We start from the raw sequence: 16,336 nt of genomic DNA, 5'->3' as shown, positions 1-16,336 counted from the left end.
TCTCTAAATTCATGACCTGGAACAGTATGTTCCCAACTCATAATTGCACAAATGTGACTTTCAAAGGAAGGAAGGATTGTGAAATGTGTTTTGGGCCACAAAGGTACTGAATTGTGTATTTATGCTGAGAACCTTAGAGTTGGATTTTTTGACAAACACTTAGAAATTCCTGGCGAGCAAGATTTTGCTGATGTTTTCCGGAATTAGAATGCTGACCAATCTCAGTGAATGAGGAGGATTTGGAAGTTTGAATCTTAGTGACACATAGTGACTGCTCATAGACATGTGTCCTAACTGGGTCGCATCTGGGTAGCACAAATGAAAGACAATAGGCAGGAAAGACTGGGCTTAAAAAGAAGGGAGGGAAGTCAGAAGGTCAGAAATTCCTGAGAGGAGCCTCCGAAACTGAAGACTACCAGACATACAATGGAATAAGAGACATATTCAGGATTAAGTTTTCACGAATATGAACATTTGAGAGAGAACATTTGTGGAAGGGGCTAAGTCTAGGCTAAGAGGCTATTATAAACAGATGAAATGCAGGGATTGGATTTAGTCTGCAGACACTGCAAACTCTTATTTCTATTTGTTTTGGTTTTGATTGAACCACGTTTGCATCACCTCTGCTACTTACTGTGTATGTGGACTTGAACAAATGCTTTAACTTTTCTGAACTTCATTTTTTTAATCTGTGAAGTGGGGATACTTATGTTTATCTTGCAATGTGGGTGCAAAGATTACATGTATTATAACATATTAAGTGCAGAGTAAACGATCAATATATAGTGGTTTTCTCTTTTCTTAAAGGACAGTTCTGGTACCTAGCAGATTGACCACATTATATACACTGAGAAGAGTAAGAGATATTAATTACTGACAACTATATAAAATAATGAAAGTTCAGTATAGGTTTTATGAAGAATAAACTGGCACATCAACACCAGCTCTGTAGGTTTATGTGAGTTAGCTCTGTCTTGATAAATATCCAACTCTAATTTAACTATTACTACAATACAATTCCATTCTGTTATTCTTTTTTTTTTTCTCTTTTTCTTTTTCTCCGTTCTGTTATTCTTACATAATGTGACCCAACCAAAAGATGTGTCAGTGCTAACAAATCATGACTCATAAGAAGATGATGTGTCTCAGCCATGGCAAAGAGTGCCTAGGATCATTGCACAGATTTGTCAGGGCAATGAGTATTACTGGTTACAGATATTTGACCTAACCCCAGCATAAAGCACTTATAAATTCCAGAGTTTAAGGAAAAAAATACGTGGACAGCAAAAAAAGTCATTGAGTCAAGTGTAAATACCCCAAACTTTCATCTATAACAGAGGATCTTAAGGCATGGAGTAGAGACAACTTTTCTAGTGAGAGACTGAATGGACAAATGGACAATGACTGGACCATATATAAAAGTAGAACTTTGACCCAGAACTTGTAGGAGTCTGCCCAGGAAACCAATCCCCTCATCTTCAACAAACAACCCAGGAAGTCAGCTTGTTGTAAGTGCAGGAAGCCAGATTGGTATCGCTAGTGATAATCCAGGAAGGCAAACAGTACGTTCTGTGACAACTAATCCAAAGTGGCCAATTTGATGAGTAACTGATGGCCTTTCTAAGTTTTGTCCTTGTTTCCAACTGAGGATCAATCAGAAAGATTCAAATACGCACCCCCTAACCAACAGCACAGGATGCCCACGCCTCGTCAGCCCATCCACAGCACCCTCAGACCCACAGCCTCCAGTTTGGGCATTCTTCCCTTTCAATCTGCAATATGGGTGCAAGGATTACATATACTATAACATAGTAGGCGTTAAGTAGTTTTCCAAGGGTGACTCAGCAGAAGTTTACTGACTCTCACGAGTCTGAGCCTCCCTTCGGGTAACCTCTCCTATGGAGGACTTCCCTCTCCCCCACTGTAAAGCTTCCCATTTGTCTGCCTGCTTCGAGTCTCGCCAAAATACAAGTTATGGTGGCTTACTCCCTTGCTGTATAGCAAGCTTTGAGTAAATAGCTATTGTTTGTTCTCATTTGGTTGGGCTTTTTTTTTTTTTTTTTTTTTCCGCACCAGGCAGAGATCTGCCAAGTCACAAAGAAAGGAACTTAACCTCAACTGCAGACTCGCTAGTTTTAACTTGTCCCATTTTACAAGATTAATGTCATGCCATGATTTTTTTTTTTTAATCCTTCCTGTCCCTTTTCTATCTGTATCATCTCTTTCCTTTCTCGATTCTTTTGACTTATATCTGCAATCCTTTGGGTGCCCCTTACAGCCTGCCTGGATGATTATAACAGTCCCTAAATCAGTCAAATTTACTTTCTTCTCATTCTAGTCCACCGCTCCCAAATAACTCTTGTTAGAGGAGAGTTCTAAGTTGGTCAGTCATCTGACAAAAAAAATTAAATGGGAAAAATTTCAATCCAAGAAAACAACTGTCCTCAGTCAAAATCCCAGCAAGGTATTTTGTGGTTATTAACAAATTCTAAAGTTTATAAAGAGAAGATTCAGAATAGCCATCACAGTGTTGAAGGAGAGCAATGTGCTACAGTGATCAGGTCAGTGTGGTACGAGCAAAAGAACAGACAAATAGATCAACAGAACAGAGCAGTGAGCCCAGATACAGAGCCACATAAATGTGGTCAACTGCTCTTTGAGAAAGGATCAAAGGCAATTCAGTGGCGCAAAGACACTATTTTCAACAGATGGTGCTGTGACAATTGGACAAGCACATGGAAAAAAATGAATTGAGACACAGTCCTTATACCCTTCACAAAAATTAACTCAAAATGGATCACAGACCTAAATGTAAAACACAAAACTACATATAATTTGAAATCTATGTCTGCAAATTTAATAACTTTTTTTAAGAAAAGAAGACACTAACTAGTAGCCACTGAAGTAGCCTTTCCCAAATTTGCACTACAGCACATAAAACCAAAAGGAAAAAAAAGTTATAACGTTGAAAACAAAATTGCTTGTTTTAGAATACATTTTTCCACTGTTTATAAGGGCAGTGAAACTATGTTGGAACAAAAGATTTGGGGACTTGTGTATGTTTGTGTTATGAGATCTCAGGAACGCATGATCATCGGAAAGAACCAGAACTATATTTTGTTCCTCAAATGTCTGATCAGGGACCAAGACATTTATTTTTCTATGAACTAGAAAACACTGAAGCCACATCTCTATTGGATGGTGTTGATTTTGGAAGAGAGAAAAGAAATTGTGACCCTAGAATTTCATAGCCATCCATGATGCCTTCCATACGAGAGGTTAACTCAGACACGCTAGAGTCAGTAAATTTCTCCTGAGTTACCCTTGGAAAATTACATAAAGACAGGCAATTAATGCATAGGTCAGGCTCTAAAGTTTAACAGAGCTGTCCTTCCTCTGTTTGTAGTTTTCTGACTGAAAGATGACGTGTCAGGTGGATTTGGCAGCATGCGGTTATGCTGTTTCTCACACTCCATCCCCTTCTGCTTCTGCTCTAATCCTTATATGAGAAAAAGTGCAGGTTTCCCAGGCAACATTTTGTACCCTACAAGCAGATGAAATACACTGCCTGTTGGAGTACCTAAAACCTTCGTTATTTTGTTTGCACAATTGAAATAGTTATGCCAAGGATATTACAAAATGCTCTCCATCTTTCCATAAAATCAGAGTTGCCTGGAGCCACATAAAGGCCACTGTCATTGCCAAGGAATTTGAATGATGGATTTCGACATACTTACCACTCTTGTTGAGTGATCTGAGTCATTACACTTTTATAAATAAAAAAAAGACAGTCACCTCACATATAGACATTATCTGTTCCTAATTTCCTTTCAACTCTAGTTCACCTTCCACCTAAAATGTTTGAAAGTTTCTGTGGGAAATAGACATGAAAAATTAGCATATATGGTCTGATGTCGACTATGAAAAAACATACATTTTAAAAAGCTTGTAAGCAACATGTTTTATTCTATAATTCAGAGGCAATATTCTATAATTCAGAGGCAATACATTGCCTTATTAGCACTTCTTTCTGGCTGATGAGATTCAGAATTGTGAAAAAAAAAAAAAGATAAAATTTTGTACATTTCCCGTGATCAGCATGATATACAAAAGAATATACAGGTATTAAAAATCAGAATAAAGTACAGTGAAATGGTAATAGTATTTTTCTCCAGAGACTCGATTATAAATTTATTTCCTTCTTTCTACCCTTTTTCTATACTCTAAATTTTCTATGATAAAAATATTAAAATTGTATTGAAATATGAAAATTTTAATTTAATATATTTTGTAGTAACATGGCTTTCCATCATTAACAAAATAAACATCTTAGCTGCAGGCTAATGGCCTTACATGAATGAACTCAAGTCTGTCTTCCCATAAGTTTATTTTTCATTTTTCAGTAGTAACCTTCATACAATTTTTACTTCAGCAGAATATTAACTCTGTAATTTTCCATATAGACTCTAAACTTCCTTGACTCTGTATGGTTGTTTATTCTATTCCTGGATTTTCTTCTATGTCCCAATCATTTCAGGTTTCACTCATCTGTGGCTTTATTTTGGTTTTTTTTTCTAAAATAAACACCTTTCTTTCTGCATAATTCTTGTACTTCTTTCTTTATTTCTTATGGAATTAGTTACACAGGAATCATCTCCTCTATCAGATTATAGCCTTTTTTCCTTCATTCATTTCTTCATTCTTTCATTTCATCCTTCCTTCTTTCTTTTCTCTTTTTAAATAGCTAATTTGGTCGCCTTTTCTCTATATTTCTCTTTTAAATATTATCTCCAAGTCTACAATCTTGGTTTGGTTATTCTCAAGCATTTAAGATTCAGACACATGATAAAGGACCATGTGTTATCTCATCTGATGGGTCATGGAGAAGCTCATGATAAATAGGAAGACAGGAGTGAAAAGTTATCAGATAGGCTGCTATCTGGCCTAGAGTCTAAGTCCGGATCAGGTGTCATGTAAGTTTACTCCTAGACCTCTACTCTTTGGAGGTCAGATTTCCAAAAGCAACCATTTTGACTCTTGTATATATCTAGCCACGTAACAAATCATTGTTCTGTGGAAGTAATTTTCATTTCTGTGCCGAAAAAGCCCACTTTTTTTTTTTTTTTTTTAGTGTTCACAGCTTCCCTCTATATTTGGTTCATTTACTCTCTCTTCCTCTCCTTCTTTTTTCCCTTCTCTTCCCTTTTCCTTCTCCCTTCCTCCCTTCCTTCTTCCCTTCCTTCCTCCCTCCGTCCCTTCCTTCCTCCCTTCCTTCTCTTTCTTCCCTTCCTTCCCTCCCTTCCTTCTTCCACTCAGTTACTCTTTAATTTACCTGTTCCTTCTCATTAATCTGTTATCTTACAAAATTTAACCTACAAAATTCAAGCTAACAATCCCATGCCTTATTAGAAAACAGCCTGATTCTACAGTCTTAGTTTGGGTATTCAACAGACAAAGGAATAAGGAATTTAAATATATAAGTCTTTTATTTATTCCTTTATTAGAGAGACATATGAGGATAGCTTGAAACTTTTTCTATGAAAATAAAACAAAAAATTCAGTTACTAGGGTACTTGGTCAATGCAACATACAAGGTCTGGGAATTCAGATATGCATCATTTATGAATTTTTTGCCTTTTCATTTGTCTGTTTGACTTTTGCTGGGAGCCTTTCCTGCTTTATTAGTATATTAATTAATTCTCTGAGCAATTTTGAGGTTCCTGCTATATGCAAGGCACCATGCTACATGTCAGGAGTACAGAAATACATGAGAAATATTCCCTACCCTCAAGAACTTACAATGACGTAGGAAGGCAGACAAGTAAACCATTACACCACAATTCAGTGTGGAAAATCAGCAACCAAGGCAGATACAAGATACTGTTAAGAAATAAGTAGCATGAAGGGGTGGGCATATAGCTCAGTGGTAGAGCACGTGCTTGGCGTGCACGAGGTCCTGGGTTCAATTCCCAGTACCTTCACTGAAAAAAGAAAGAAAAAAAGAAATAAGTAGAGGACAGTACTAGGGCTGCAGGAAGATTTCTCAAAGAAGTTTCTGAAGCTGTTTAGAAGGTGACAAAGCTCTTCAATGACAAACTTTTCTATTTTTCTCAGGAAAAGCACAGCCTGTTTTGCCAGTCACACTTGAAAAGTCCAGTAAACAAAGATGATCTCCGTCCGCCTTCCCTCTAAACTTTAAAAATGTTTTCTAAATTCTGATAGCAGAGAAAATTTGCAAAGGAAAACCCTTCATTCAGAAGGAATTGACAACCGTGGATGTTTCTTCTTGGAATTCATATCCGGTGCAGGCGCTGCCATCACTCCAACCCCCTCAGTGATCCTGACGTCAGTGTAGGCAAATACTTCCCCCTTATTTCAATCAAAATAAAACAAGACACAGAGGAATGTAGAGCCCTAGTTGTGAAGTGTCTTTAGACACGCTCAAGCCTAATGATGGGTGCTTAAATTTGGCATACAGCCCCCCAGCCAAGTAATCCTCAGGCATCTGGAAACCTCCAGTTACAGGTTACTACCACTGAGGAATCCTATTACATCTTCTATAAATATTGAGCAAAATATCACCAATATTTATTTTAAAACACACAGAAAATAAAGCACAAAGGGAAAAGGCAAAAGGGTTGCAAGCAGGAGGGAACAAAACGTACACTTATTAAATGTTCACTAAATGCACATTTTTCTTTATCATTTCACTTAATTCTCACTCCCAGGATATTCTGGTCTTTTGTAGACAAATAAGCAAACAGACAAACAAAGAAAAACAAAGTGTGGTGATAAACAGAAATGTGTGTGCTCTTAGGGACTGCTTAATAAGTGTACGCTTTGCTTCCTCTGATTGGCATCCATTTTTGTATTTCTTTTTTAATTTACTTTTCTAAAAGTGAAAGAGGTGAGGTTGGTGGGGAGATGGGTGGGTAGCAGGAAGACTGTAAAATGTTTAACCAAGTTTCTTCCTCTGGGAATGTTTAGGGTCTTCCCTGCAAGCATTTATTTGATACAATTGATGGGAGTGGTACTCTACTTGGCAAAGAAAAAGAAAGAAAAGACAAGGAAGGGAAAGAAAGGAGAAAGGGAAAAAAAGGAGGAGAAAAGAAAAAATAAGCAAGGGGTAAGAATTTAGGATGGCTTTTCCCTTAACTTTCAACTGTCTACTAATTCGAATTTAGGGAGGAAGGAAAGAGATTGAAAGAGAATAAGAAAAGAATTGAAGATAAAGACAGAGGAAATTTCAGTCCAGAGAACAAAGTAATTTATTTCAATTCTACGAGTAATTGTGAAGTAACTCCTGCAAGCCTTTCATCTACGAATAAATTGGGTACAAGATTAAGAACAATCAAAAGAGAATAAATATATGTCTTTCTTCTTTATAATCTTCCTCCTGTCCTGCCCAAGGGGTTGTTTTCCTCAAAGACTAACAAACCCAACCAGAAAGCGATAGTAAGTGTTTCAAATCAAAGGCTGAAAAAAAATGAATCTCCCTTCAAATTTTACTTTATATAGCATTTATTCTGTTTACACAGAATTTAATAGTACCGCTTTGCATTTACTTACATCTTAATACATTTGATTTTAAAGATGCTCTTCTTAAAATACAGCTGCACTTAAGAGTCCTGCCTAATTCTGACTCTTCACCGAGTCAGCCTACGTCTCCTCTCAAACTTATAAACATAAACTGTCTAGGAAGTTCCAATCTTTTTTTTTTTTCCAGAATAAAATGCCCTAGGTTTTTTTGTTACCAAGACAGGAAACATTTCCGGGAGATTAATCACTGCTTTGAGAGAAGTTATTAAAGTAGTTTGTGCTACTCTGGATTTGGAATTTTTGCAAACGGTCCTGCTGCCATTCGGATGAAAGCAGTTATGAGTCACGCTGCGGGTTATCTAAACAAACGTTGTCACCCTATAAAAGTTGGACTCCAGGCGGTGGCTCTAGAAGAAGGTAGGCAGAGAGCAAAGCATTAGGACAACGTAGAGCTGAGAAAAGTCGGTGGAGATGAGGACTCTTCTGATTCAGCTGTTGCTGTGTGCGGCAGTCTGCTCAGGCTACCCACGGGACAGAGCTGCAAGGGACGAGGACAACAGCATGGAGCTTGTTCAGGTAACTGAGGGAGACGGCCCTCGTGCTCGCCGACACGGCCGAGTGGGGAAACGCTCTCTGCTTTCCATTTATAGAGCTCACTCAGAACTGTTTGACCTTCCTGTGTAGGAACAGTTCAATGACAATTATGTAAAGTATGGGATGTGGCAAGGGTCCCAGTGTCACAGTATCAGGACTCTCCCTCTCATGTAGGAAGAACCAAAGGCCAGAAATACTAGGTGTTTTCCTAAGATCAAAACCACGTTAGTAGCAGCATTACTGGGGCTTGAGGCACGTGAATAACAAACGGAGAGTGTATGAAATGTATCTTGCTTTGGAACCTCTGTTAGGTGTTTTAATCCAACATAAATTTACCTAGATCTTTCCATTGCTGGTGTTATGTTCAGGCACAGGGATTTGTCCAAGTTTTTTTTTTTTTTCTTTTTTTTGTTCCTTCAGCCAGGTCCTTGTGATAAGCATAAAGCGGAAAATTGAGGGAACAGAATAAACAGAGATGAAATACACAATTCTGCCCAAGGAAGCTTGATGATTTTGTGTTTCTCCTTCCAGTTCACTGGATACTTACCTTGAGTTTTCAAGTTCATTGCGATTTTCACTGCTTTGGTACTAAACTAAGCTACATAGTTTATTTAGTTACAAAGTAAAAATAAAACCAAGGAGGAGTTTGTAATTGAGGATTTAAGCAAATATGACGCTTCCTTTGATTTCAGCAAACTAGAGGAATAGTTCAAATAGATTAAGTGAGCAACTGCGCACATCTACTATGAATGGCTAAAAATCGTAAGAATGACTAAAAACGATAAATTATTCTTCTTTAGCAATACTTAGAAAACTACTACAACCTTGAAAAGGATGTGAAACAGTTTGTTAGAAGAAAAGACAGTGGTCCTGTTGTTAAAAAATTACAAGAAATGCAGAGGTTCCTGGGGCTGAAGGTGACGGGGAAGCCGGACTCCGACACTCTGGAGGTGGTGCTCAAGCCCAGATGTGGGGTTCCCGACATTGGTCACTTCAGCACCTTTCCTGGCATGCCCAAGTGGGGGAAAACTCACCTCACTTACAGGTAATGGGTCCCAAAAGGCTTTGACACAATATTGAGATTTTATACTTTACTATCACAAGAGAAATATTATCTTTTTCAATAATATTTTTCATTCAGGATTGTGAACTATACACTGGATCTGCCAAGAGATGCTGTTGATTCTACCATTAAGAAAGCTCTGAAAGTCTGGGAAGAGGTGACTCCACTTAAATTCTCCAGGATTTCCGAAGGAGAGGCTGACATCATGATCACTTTTGCAGTTCGAGGTAAAAAAAAAACAAAGCAAGCAAAAAACCCCCCCCCAAAAAAACCAAAAAAAACCAAAAAAAAAACCCCAAACAAAATTTTATCAGGTGTTGTTTCATTGGAAAAGATTCCAAAGCAATCTTAATTACTGATCTTTCCAATGATTTTTTTCTCTGTTAGACCATGGAGACTTTTTCCCTTTTGATGGACCGGGAAAAGTTTTGGCGCACGCGTATCCACCGGGGGCAGGGATTTATGGAGATGCTCACTTTGATGACGATGAACGATGGACGAAGGATACATCGGGTTGGTTATACATCTCTCAGGATGATTTTGGTGTTGATTTTCATTTTAATTTGGGAGCTCTTAATAACTAAGAATATTTAAGAAATGGGGTGTATGGATTTCCCAATGGGTCAAGAATCAGCAGAATATAGTTTGTTTTAATCATTTTTTAAAACATTTTCAGATATGTAAAAAAAAAAAAAGGTTATTCTCTGTCTTGGGAAGTACAATATAGGAAGCATCACTAAGTATTTCTTTGAGGACTGTGGTTCCTGTGTGATCTTAGGACCATCATTCAGAAGAATGTCTCATTATATCAAACTGCAGGCATCTACAGGGCAGTTGTATTGCCCTGAAGCCACAGTAACATGGCCCTGGATATGGCATATATCCAATTAGGGAGAAATTTACCCCCAGTTACTCCTTTACTTTTCAAAACAGAAATGAGAATGAAATTCCAGGGAGTGAATTTCCTGTTTAGGTTCTTCTGGTTAAATCAACATTTTACTCTCTCTAGGTTCAGGTAAGTTTTTTAAGAAAAGTTTTTGTGTTTCTTTCTGAATAATCCACGGGAAAATAACTCCCAAATACAATGTCCAAACTGCTTAAATCGAAGAATGCTACTCAGCTCATAACTTGGTACTTTGAGGGATGGCTTCCAAAGTTTTCAAACAACTCGCTGAGACAAATGATACTATCTCTGGAGTTGAATTGGGATTTATCATCAAAATGCAAAGAGAATCTCTGGAGACAGTGTACCTGTGAGGTTAGCGCTAGATGAAATTCTTGGTTTGATTGAATTAATGATTTCTTTCTGGAAAATCTCCGGTGAGAACAAGTTACACAAATTACACTTGTAAAAGTAAAGTTGATTCTCTTGTTATGTCAATCATAATTACCCAATGCATCCCAATTTCAGCATCATGGGTTTTTAAAAATAATATGAAGGAAAAAACCTTAATGCATCTAGTGTTTATGTGGCCCAAATCTCTTTTGAGACAAATACTAGACATGATTGGGCATGCTGTTTTAAACCAATCTTGCAAGTTCTACATCTATTAATATTAATATTTTTGGGCCCAATATGTACTTAATAATGATCAGGAGGCTGAAAAGTTATGCAGGCAGCATTCCAATGGAAAACAGCAGGAGTAAGATTGCTATTTAAGGATTTCAGAATTGAGATGAATAACCCGTGATTCATTTAACTGAGTGTAACTGGCAAATGTTAGTACGTTGAAAAGCAGTGTTTAGCTTTTCATTGACAAATGAGGAGAAAGAATTATTGATGTGTTTAACAAGTGGGTTCATTCCTTTCAGAATACAAGGCAAGGGACCTGGCTCTCATGAAGTCAGCAGGCTCGTGAAGCTGGAGATGGGAGTAACTGGATATTGCTTGTGACATGTTGTCTAGAAGATTAATTTTAAGAAAGAGCCTTAAAAAACATTTGGCTTTCCATTAAGTGTAATCAGACAATTGATCAATTAACAACAACAAGAAAAAGGCTAAAAAACTGTGTGCTTCCAAGCAGTAAACAAATATAATATATATATCTGACCTGTGGAATGTATCTGTGTTTAAGGAATGAGTAACTATTGTTTACGATTTCTTAAATAGGGACCAATTTATTCCTTGTCGCTGCTCATGAACTTGGCCATTCCCTGGGTCTCTTTCATTCAACCAATAGTGAAGCTCTGATGTACCCAATCTACAACGCGCTCACAGACCTGACTCGGTTCCGCCTTTCTCAAGATGATGTGAATGGCATTCAGTCCCTGTACGGTGAGTGATGCGGGAAAAGTTAGGCATTATAGCTTTGCAATGATGGTCCTCAGGAAAGCTTCAAAATGTTGCACAAATCATTTGCAACTCAACTCAGAGCATTTGGAGAATGTTTGAAAAGCATATAAGTTGACAGAACCATCAGGTCTCCTAATGTTTTCATCTGTATCTGTTCCCTTTAGGACCGCCTCCTGCTTCCCCTAAGGACACCGTGATGCCCACGGAATCGGTGCCTCCAGAACCCGGGACACCAGCCGCGTGTGATCCCGCTTTGTCCTTTGATGCAATCAGCACCCTGAGGGGAGAAGTCCTCTTCTTTAAAGACAGGTCAGACTGGAAGATTCTATTTTTCTATCTATTCTTTTGATGCACATATTTAGAATGAAAAACAAACAGAAACTTAATAGCGATTTTTAAACATCAAAAAAGATTGCTCTGAATTTGAAATCATTCTAATTCATTTTCCACGTTTTCCTAAGCTTGTCAAGTTCATTTTTGAAGACTTGGGATGATCTGATTTTTGTCCTATAATTATCTTTCCCATGAGTCGCGGTCGCTTTTCAAAAGTCACAAGTAGAACTTTAGAGTGAGAAGTTTATCTTTACTTCTTTTTAAAATGACACCAGGATAGCGTTACATTTAATCAATTAATTTAGTCACTGCTGGATGAATATGCACATGATAAAACATTCAAACTGCACAGTGGAAAGAAAGTTAACAGAAAGCCTTCATCACATCATTGATTCTTAGTTCCTCAGTTCTCCCCATCTTCATTCACAGTTAAGGACTTGTATATATCCTTCCAGAATTTTCCATGTATATATAAAAATATGTTTGCATAGTACATATACATATACACATACCTACCTTTTTGAAACTAAATGATGGTGTAATATATATATTTTTCCATGGATTGTACGTATTTAAAGCTTACAGCCAGCTGATTGATTTGCACTGTAGGATAACCTTCCTTTCATAGAAGACATTACTTTAGAATCCAGTGCAACGGGTCCTATGTGGCCTTCTGGCAGGGGAGGGAGGGAGAATATTTTCCCAGCGGCAATACATCGAGCTTAGAGGATGTGGGAGTGGGGGAAGATGAGTGAGGCAGGACAACAAAGAAAAGATGCTGAAAGGTGAGTATTTCAATTTTCATTTCTTTTTACATATATTTCAGACATTTTTGGCGCAAATCCCTCAGGATACTCGAACCTGGATTTCATTTGATCTCCTCATTTTGGCCATCTCTTCCTTCGTACGTAGATGCTGCCTGTGAAGTTATCAGCAAAGACACTGTTTTCATCTTTAAAGGTAATTATTATAGAATGATTTCTTTAACTTGCTGAAATAAAGCCTCTCACAGGAAAATTGAATGACTTTAATTTCCTCACTATGACGAATTTTGTCTACTTTATTACTCTAGGGTAATGAAAAAATAGCTGGGACTGGTGTTATTTTATTTCTAGTTTACAGATAATGACAGGAACACAGGAACAGAAATTGACCAGAGTTGTCAGTTCCCTCATTTGGTCTGTGTCCATTCATTCAACCTGCAAATTTTTGTTTAATGTCTATTTTGAGCTGGTGACTACATCAAAAATTCTGGCTTCCTCTTTACTATGAAAATCAGAGGTGCTAAGGGAGTATTTCTAAAATCAGAGACTTAACGGTTATATATTCTACATCGTTGTGAATTTTTATTTTAAACAGGAAGTCAGTTCTGGGCCATCAGAGGGAATGAGGTGCAAGCAGGCTACCCAAGAGGCATCCACACCCTGGGCCTTCCGCCCACTGTAAGGAAAATAGATGCAGCCATTTCTGATAAGGAAAAGAAGAAAACATACTTCTTCGTAAAGGATGAATACTGGAGGTAATATTTGATGGGAACGACTTTGTATGAGCCTAATTAGGGAAATTATTTTCTTTCTCTGAGGAAATCCCCTGGCTCACTCCTAGCTCTGCGTCCCTCACAGTAGACGCCACGGGACTTCAGACAACTGTGGGCAAGTGCTTACTTCGAATAGAGCAGTGCCTGTAACGGGTGTTTTTCACGCTCTGCTGTTTGAAGGTCCATGTACAGCCAGCTGGAGCTTCTCTCTGTGCTGTTGCCCCACCTGCCTGGAGTGCCTGTCTTTCTCCTTTACCTGCCCAAACCCCAGCCCCCATTCAAGTCCTGGCGCAAATCCCACCAGGTCCCCGAAGCTTTCCCTGCTGAACTCCAAATCCAGCTGGGCTTTTCTTTCTTGAAAGAAGCCCTGAGAATCCCAGCCACGGGGAAAGCAAGCTTCTCCCATTGTCTCATCATCTCATGGGGTGTTTGTCTTATTTACCCAACTGTATTACATGATTCTCAAGGGCTTCCCTGAACCTCGCCCATTCATGACCTCTGCTGAGAGGATGACGAGCAGAAACAATCCAGTTTGATAGCAATTCCTCAGGATACTTGGGAACCTAGGAGTCACAGAGAGCCTGGTTCTTGGGCCATCTGCCCAGACTCTGGGCACACCAACCAACGTCCGGCCAGCCATCAAAAATGCACTTCCTGTGCTTTGCCTCTGACCCCAGACCCTTTCCATAGGAGGCTGCCGTGGGAAACCCAGATGTGCAGGGCAGGGGCGGCATGTGTGAGCCAAGTATGATAGAGCGCTTGAAATTTGTATTTGAGATGAATGATTCAATTCACATTATATCACGTCCTTGTAATAGCGAGATGACGAAGGTTCTTTCTGTCCAGACTTAAGAAATAGGATAACAGACAGCATATGCCAGGTCAGGATGCTGCCTCTGGTTCTGCTAAAGGTACAATTTTAAGAGCTAAGTTTGCAGTCCCATTAAAGTCACACATTTCTGCAGTGCTAAACCCGTCGGACATTTGTTTGCTGCCCTTGGAAAGTTCACTAGAATTCCACATTAAGTTTAACATGATTGACGAATTTGGTAACGTGGCCTCTAGGCGACGCTGAGCTCTTCTTCCACCTGGTTTCTTCCACCTGGTGCAGGTTTGATGAGAGGAGACAATCCATGGAGCCAGGCTTTCCCAGGCAGATAGAGGAAGACTTTCCAGGGGTTGGCCCCCACGTGGATGCAGTTTTTGAAGCATTTGGTAAGAGGATACTTATTCTGTTGGCAGTGGGGCACTTGAAACATTCTACAGTACCAGAGGGAAGAGGAAAATTGAAATCATTTTTAATAACAGGTTTTCTTTAGCCCGCTCCCTTCTCCCTCCCCCAAATTTCAATTTTGTATCAGCTAGGTGACTGATACAATTTTGTGTCAGTTAGGTGACTACTGACCAACTTGGTATCAATGAGGTGACTGCTTCACATAATGAGCTGTGAAAGAATCCCCTTGAATGGTGGGTCAAGTTTAACACTGGCCACTGGCTTTCTGGTCCCCTCCATCCCACTGCTCCTGCTGGTCCTCAGGGTGATTCTCTCCATCTTTCCTGAGGAGTCAGGCACTGCTTACACGGGTCAGTGGCCAATATTTAACTTTCCGTGAGACCAAAGTTTAAAAAAAAGATTTTTTTTTTCCCTATTCAAGGTTAGATGGGTGGAGCGAGAGATGATCTTTACTGAAAGGGAACCTGGGTACCGTGATGGCAGAGCCATGAAGGATCCTCTGGTGTTCTGGAAGAGCCACTGTGCTGCCCGGAGACCAGAAGTGTCCCTCAGGCTGCAACGAGAGGAGAGGGAGGAGGAGTCTTGGGGAGAAAGTGTACAAAGACACCACAGTGTCCAAAGAAGCAGAGAACTGTATCTGATTGGAAGCAGAGTAACCCACTCACCCAGTGCCAGGCTTTGCTGTCAGACAGAGCTGCAGCGGAGTGCGGTCTCCATCCTTTCCTTGCTGAGTGACCTTGGGCAAACACTGGAATTTCTCTGAACCTCAACTGTTCATCTGTAACGTGGAGTCAGATACACTGGCCTGCTAGGGTTGTTGCAGAAATAAGTGAAAAAAAGTTATGTGAAATGCTTAACAGAATCCCTGGCATAGACTAAAACTCTATAAACACTCTCTATTTTTAGGTTATCTCTTATTCTGAGGTTTGTATGTTGCCAAAGTTATTTATTCGAAAAAATATCTCACTCTTTCCCCTGTCTGGATTTGCAGGGTTCTTCTATTTCTTCAATGGATCTTTGCAGCTGGAGTTTGACCCAAATGCAAAGAAAGTGACACATGTCTTGAAGAGTAACAGCTGGCTGAATTGTTAGGGGCGATGCTTAGAAGGCAAAACATGGATATTCTAAGCGAGGCTGACCACTCTTCACCTAAGTCTTTGTGGGTTGAGACGGTTCATTTTCTCCTGCGTGTGCCGTGACTGAGCACTCCAGTGTGGACTGGGCTTCTGGCCAGTTAGCTTCATGTATTGCAGGGCATTCGAACAACGGGCTGTGAGCTTGCACTTTGGTTCCATGGAGCAGCGTCCCAGGGAGCTGGCGGAAGCAGTCCTGCAACAGACAAGCCACTGTATATAGATGGTTGCTTAATATTTAATAAAAGAGGATTTGCCAGTTATTTTATCTTATTGTACTGTCTGTCTCTTTCAAGCACGAGTCGCCCTTACAGTCTTGGGAACATTGTGGACTGAGCAGACAGCCTGAGATGCTCGGCCCATGGAGGGGGCAGGATTAGGGTGGCCATGGCTGGAGGTTCACAGTGAGCTCTTCCAGAACTAGAGACAGTCTACCACTTTCCCCTCCCAGGTGTCCTACAAATGGGATGCTTTTTCCACCACCCAGACATCATTTGTGTTCCTGACATTCCTAAGGAGAAAGATCTAGGGAGTTGTCACCTTGCAGGGCAGGTTTTGAAAAAAACGATGAAGCAGAATGGTATAATTGTAGCAAATCACTCCTTCCACA

General features: G+C 39.5%; 1 protein-coding gene and 1 non-coding gene across 2 annotated transcripts; both read left to right on the top strand.

Annotated features, from left to right (window-relative positions):
• The first annotated feature begins 5,909 nt into the window (after positions 1-5,909).
• On the top strand, positions 5,910-5,981 carry TRNAA-GGC (transfer RNA alanine (anticodon GGC)). Its single transcript has one exon. It is a non-coding gene; the product is annotated as a tRNA-Ala (tRNA).
• A 1,857-nt stretch (positions 5,982-7,838) lies between these two features.
• Positions 7,839-15,994, top strand: LOC105087168 (stromelysin-1). Its single transcript, XM_010977787.3, has 10 exons — positions 7,839-8,115; positions 8,934-9,178; positions 9,275-9,423; positions 9,584-9,709; positions 11,307-11,471; positions 11,654-11,798; positions 12,649-12,782; positions 13,182-13,341; positions 14,471-14,574; positions 15,585-15,994. The coding sequence occupies exons 1-10, from the start codon at positions 8,011-8,013 to the stop codon at positions 15,683-15,685; spliced, it is 1,434 nt and encodes a 477-aa protein (XP_010976089.1). The 5' UTR covers positions 7,839-8,010; the 3' UTR covers positions 15,686-15,994.
• Positions 15,995-16,336: the final 342 nt, after the last annotated feature.

Source organism: Camelus dromedarius, chromosome 12 (assembly GCF_036321535.1).
Source record: "Camelus dromedarius isolate mCamDro1 chromosome 12, mCamDro1.pat, whole genome shotgun sequence".
Taxonomy (NCBI): Eukaryota; Metazoa; Chordata; class Mammalia; order Artiodactyla; family Camelidae; genus Camelus; species Camelus dromedarius.
This window is presented reverse-complemented; position numbering and strand designations above follow the sequence as displayed.

Bases quoted from the DNA above. Each gene is read 5' to 3' on its own strand.
- LOC105087168 (XM_010977787.3), top strand. From the start codon at position 8,011: ATGAGGACTCTTCTGATTCAGCTGTTGCTGTGTGCGGCAGTCTGCTCA. The intron at 9,424-9,583 runs GTAAAAAAAAAA...TTTCTCTGTTAG, and splicing joins GATCACTTTTGCAGTTCGAG to ACCATGGAGACTTTTTCCCT. The intron at 9,710-11,306 runs GTTGGTTATACA...TTTCTTAAATAG, and splicing joins ATGGACGAAGGATACATCGG to GGACCAATTTATTCCTTGTC.